Source organism: Salpingoeca rosetta (genome assembly GCF_000188695.1).
Source record: "Salpingoeca rosetta unplaced genomic scaffold supercont1.16, whole genome shotgun sequence".
Classification (NCBI taxonomy): domain Eukaryota; class Choanoflagellata; order Craspedida; family Salpingoecidae; genus Salpingoeca; species Salpingoeca rosetta.
The window spans coordinates 83,241-85,740 of record NW_004754918.1 but is presented as its reverse complement, the minus strand read 5'-3'; the positions used below and the strand labels follow the sequence as shown (position 1 = coordinate 85,740).

The window sequence follows — 2,500 nt, the reverse complement described above, 5'->3', positions numbered from 1 at the left end:
ACTTTGAATGCCAACTGAAACTTGTCGGCGTGATGAGCCTGTTGTTGGTGTCGAGTGCATGCTCGCATCATGTGAGGGCACGTTCCATGGTACACGACGCACACGCACACGCACACGCACACGCACACGCACACGCACACGCACACGCACACGCACACGCACACGCACACGTACACGCACACGCACACGCACACGCACACGCACACGCACACGCACACGCACACGCACACGCACACGCACACGCACACGCACACGCACACGCACACGCACACGCACACGCACACGCACACGCACACACACACACGCACACACACGCACACTTGGTACAGTACGTGTCATGCCACTGAACACATACCCCTCCACCTCTCCACCGTTCCCTCTCCATACTCCACACCTCCACCCTCCACGATCTAACGCACCTGAGCGGCTGCGAGGCGTCGCAGCACAGCCTTTCCGACCGTGCCACAGCCAAACAGCACCACACCAACAGTTCGCACACCACTCATTTCCCTCGACCAAGAGAAACCGCAAAACGACTGAATTCAGACTTGTTGACTTTGACACGAAAAGCTATTGAAAATATCAACGAGACTGCCTGCAAGGAAAAACGCCACCCCAAACAAGACGAAGAAGAAGCAACGCCCATATCCTCTGCTGCTTCTGCTTGCGTCGTTGCGAAGAAGCCGGTGGTGCATTTTGGATCAATCACCAGCGACACACGCGACACCCACACGCACCCACCAGCCAGCCAGCTATGGACGTGGATGATGGCGGGCCGCCAAGCCCGGAGAAGGTGCACTTTGCTGTGTGCCTTTCGGTTTCTCGGCTGGCTGTGTGTATGGCACATGTGCGCGCGCAAGTGATATGATTCTATGGTTGCTGTGTCACTTGTTGTTGGGCACTGCCGCCAAGATGCATGTGGTATGTGACGGACAGTGTCCTATTTTCCTCGCCTGTCCTTCCCCAAACTCACAGCCTCCTTCCTCCCCTCGCCCTCCTGCCTTCACTCTCGCGCACAAATGCCACAGGTTGAGCAGTTCTTCAATGATTTGGAGCTGAGAGAGGACCAGGGCGACCTGGACCTCCTTGTTGTCGCTGAGCAGTGAGTTTCTCCGATGTGCAGTGAATAGGCCCAGTGCTTGTATCTGTCCTGTGCTGTGCTGTGCGCTGTGCCGTGTGCGAGCATCCATCACTTTCCTTCGCTCTCTGATGCGCTCACATTGCTGCGCTGCACGAATAACCACAGGCGTGGTTTGCTCAACGACACGTGTCGCACATTGCTGAGTGAGGCACGCCGGCGTGGCTTGCTCCCACCAAAACCGGACTCAGAGGTGCGAACTCACTCAACCTTGCGAGAACATCCACACATGTGTCTTAGGATCGCGAACTGACATGCTCTTCTGGTGGTGTGCATTTCTATTCCAGGTCATCTTGGAGACTTATGATGTGCAGTACCTTGGCGCAAGTGTTATCGAAGGTGTGTGTCTGCTGATGCATACCTATTGGCCTGGAGCATCATCCCTCGTGCGCTCTTTGTGGCACCCCCCCCCCCACACACACACCCACACGCACACACACACACACACACGCATGCACACACACACACATACACACACATACACACGCACACACACACACGCATGCAAACACATACATACGCACGCACTCTCTCCTCTGAACTGGATCGTTAAGGCGCGGACACGGAGAAAGGCATTGAGCCTCCCTCCATTTCCCATGCCGTGGGGAGAATCGCCAAGAACCCGCGCGTGTCCTTTCAGACGCCGCTGCTGATGGAAGTGCACACTGGCGAGATCAAGGTTTACGACTTGACAGACTCGTCTGGTCGCCGTGAATCCCTCGGCACGCGCACGCTTCGCAGATTGAAGAGTGTCACACTCCGTCGCATGACGGGCCGCAAAAAATCGTCTACAGGTTCCCTGCGCGGCTCCACCACAGATGATGTGCGTGTGTGTGTATGTGTGTGTGTGTGTGTGTTTGCATTTGTGTCCGTGTGTACGTCTGCTCTTGTATCTGCCTGCTCACGGGCGTGCGCGTGCAAGCCAGCACCAACCCGGGAGGAGTGTTGCTGTTTTTCGTCCCTCACTCTGTGCTTTGCTTCTCGCGACCGCAGGCGGAGCTTGTTGTGGAGCATCACAGACGAAACATCTACACCTTCTCGGCATTTGACAAGGCCGTGGCTTGCGTCATGCGAGAAAAGGACTTTACAGGCAAACTCGCATATGTGTGCCACGCCTACAAATGCCGCGACAAGCGCAAGGTATGTGCGTGTGTATGAGATAGAGAGAGTGTCGTTCCACAGCCATTCATTCATGCACACGCTCTCATGGAGCGTGACTTGCCCCCCCCCAACCTGTACACGTCCTCCCCCCCCCAACACACACTCTCTCGCCCCTGTCATTGCTGGTGTATGCCTCCTTTGCCGATCTGCTCACTTCCTTTGCTTCAGGCACTCGAAATTGCACATCACTTGCGCGTGAGC

At 56.1% G+C, this 2,500-nt stretch overlaps 2 protein-coding genes across 2 annotated transcripts in view; one reads left to right on the top strand and one right to left on the bottom strand.

Annotated features, from left to right (window-relative positions):
- Positions 1-567, bottom strand: part of PTSG_12521 (homoserine dehydrogenase) — a gene marked incomplete at its 3' end in the record, with an annotated part of 2,281 nt that extends 1,714 nt beyond the window's left edge. The window contains exons 1-2 of the mRNA XM_004992359.1: positions 420-567; positions 1-38 (exon numbers count right to left, since the gene is read on the bottom strand). The exon at positions 1-38 is cut by the window's left edge and continues 23 nt beyond it. Coding sequence (XP_004992416.1) covers positions 1-38; positions 420-506 — 125 coding nt within the window. The 5' untranslated portion in view covers positions 507-567. The remainder of the gene's footprint in view (positions 39-419) is intronic.
- Positions 568-656: 89 nt separating this feature from the next.
- PTSG_07006 (uncharacterized protein) overlaps positions 657-2,500 on the top strand; it is a 4,055-nt gene continuing 2,211 nt past the window's right edge. The window contains exons 1-7 of the mRNA XM_004992358.1: positions 657-793; positions 1,029-1,102; positions 1,247-1,331; positions 1,426-1,477; positions 1,693-1,961; positions 2,132-2,278; positions 2,468-2,500. The exon at positions 2,468-2,500 is cut by the window's right edge and continues 57 nt beyond it. Coding sequence (XP_004992415.1) covers positions 755-793; positions 1,029-1,102; positions 1,247-1,331; positions 1,426-1,477; positions 1,693-1,961; positions 2,132-2,278; positions 2,468-2,500 — 699 coding nt within the window. The 5' untranslated portion in view covers positions 657-754. The remainder of the gene's footprint in view (positions 794-1,028; positions 1,103-1,246; positions 1,332-1,425; positions 1,478-1,692; positions 1,962-2,131; positions 2,279-2,467) is intronic.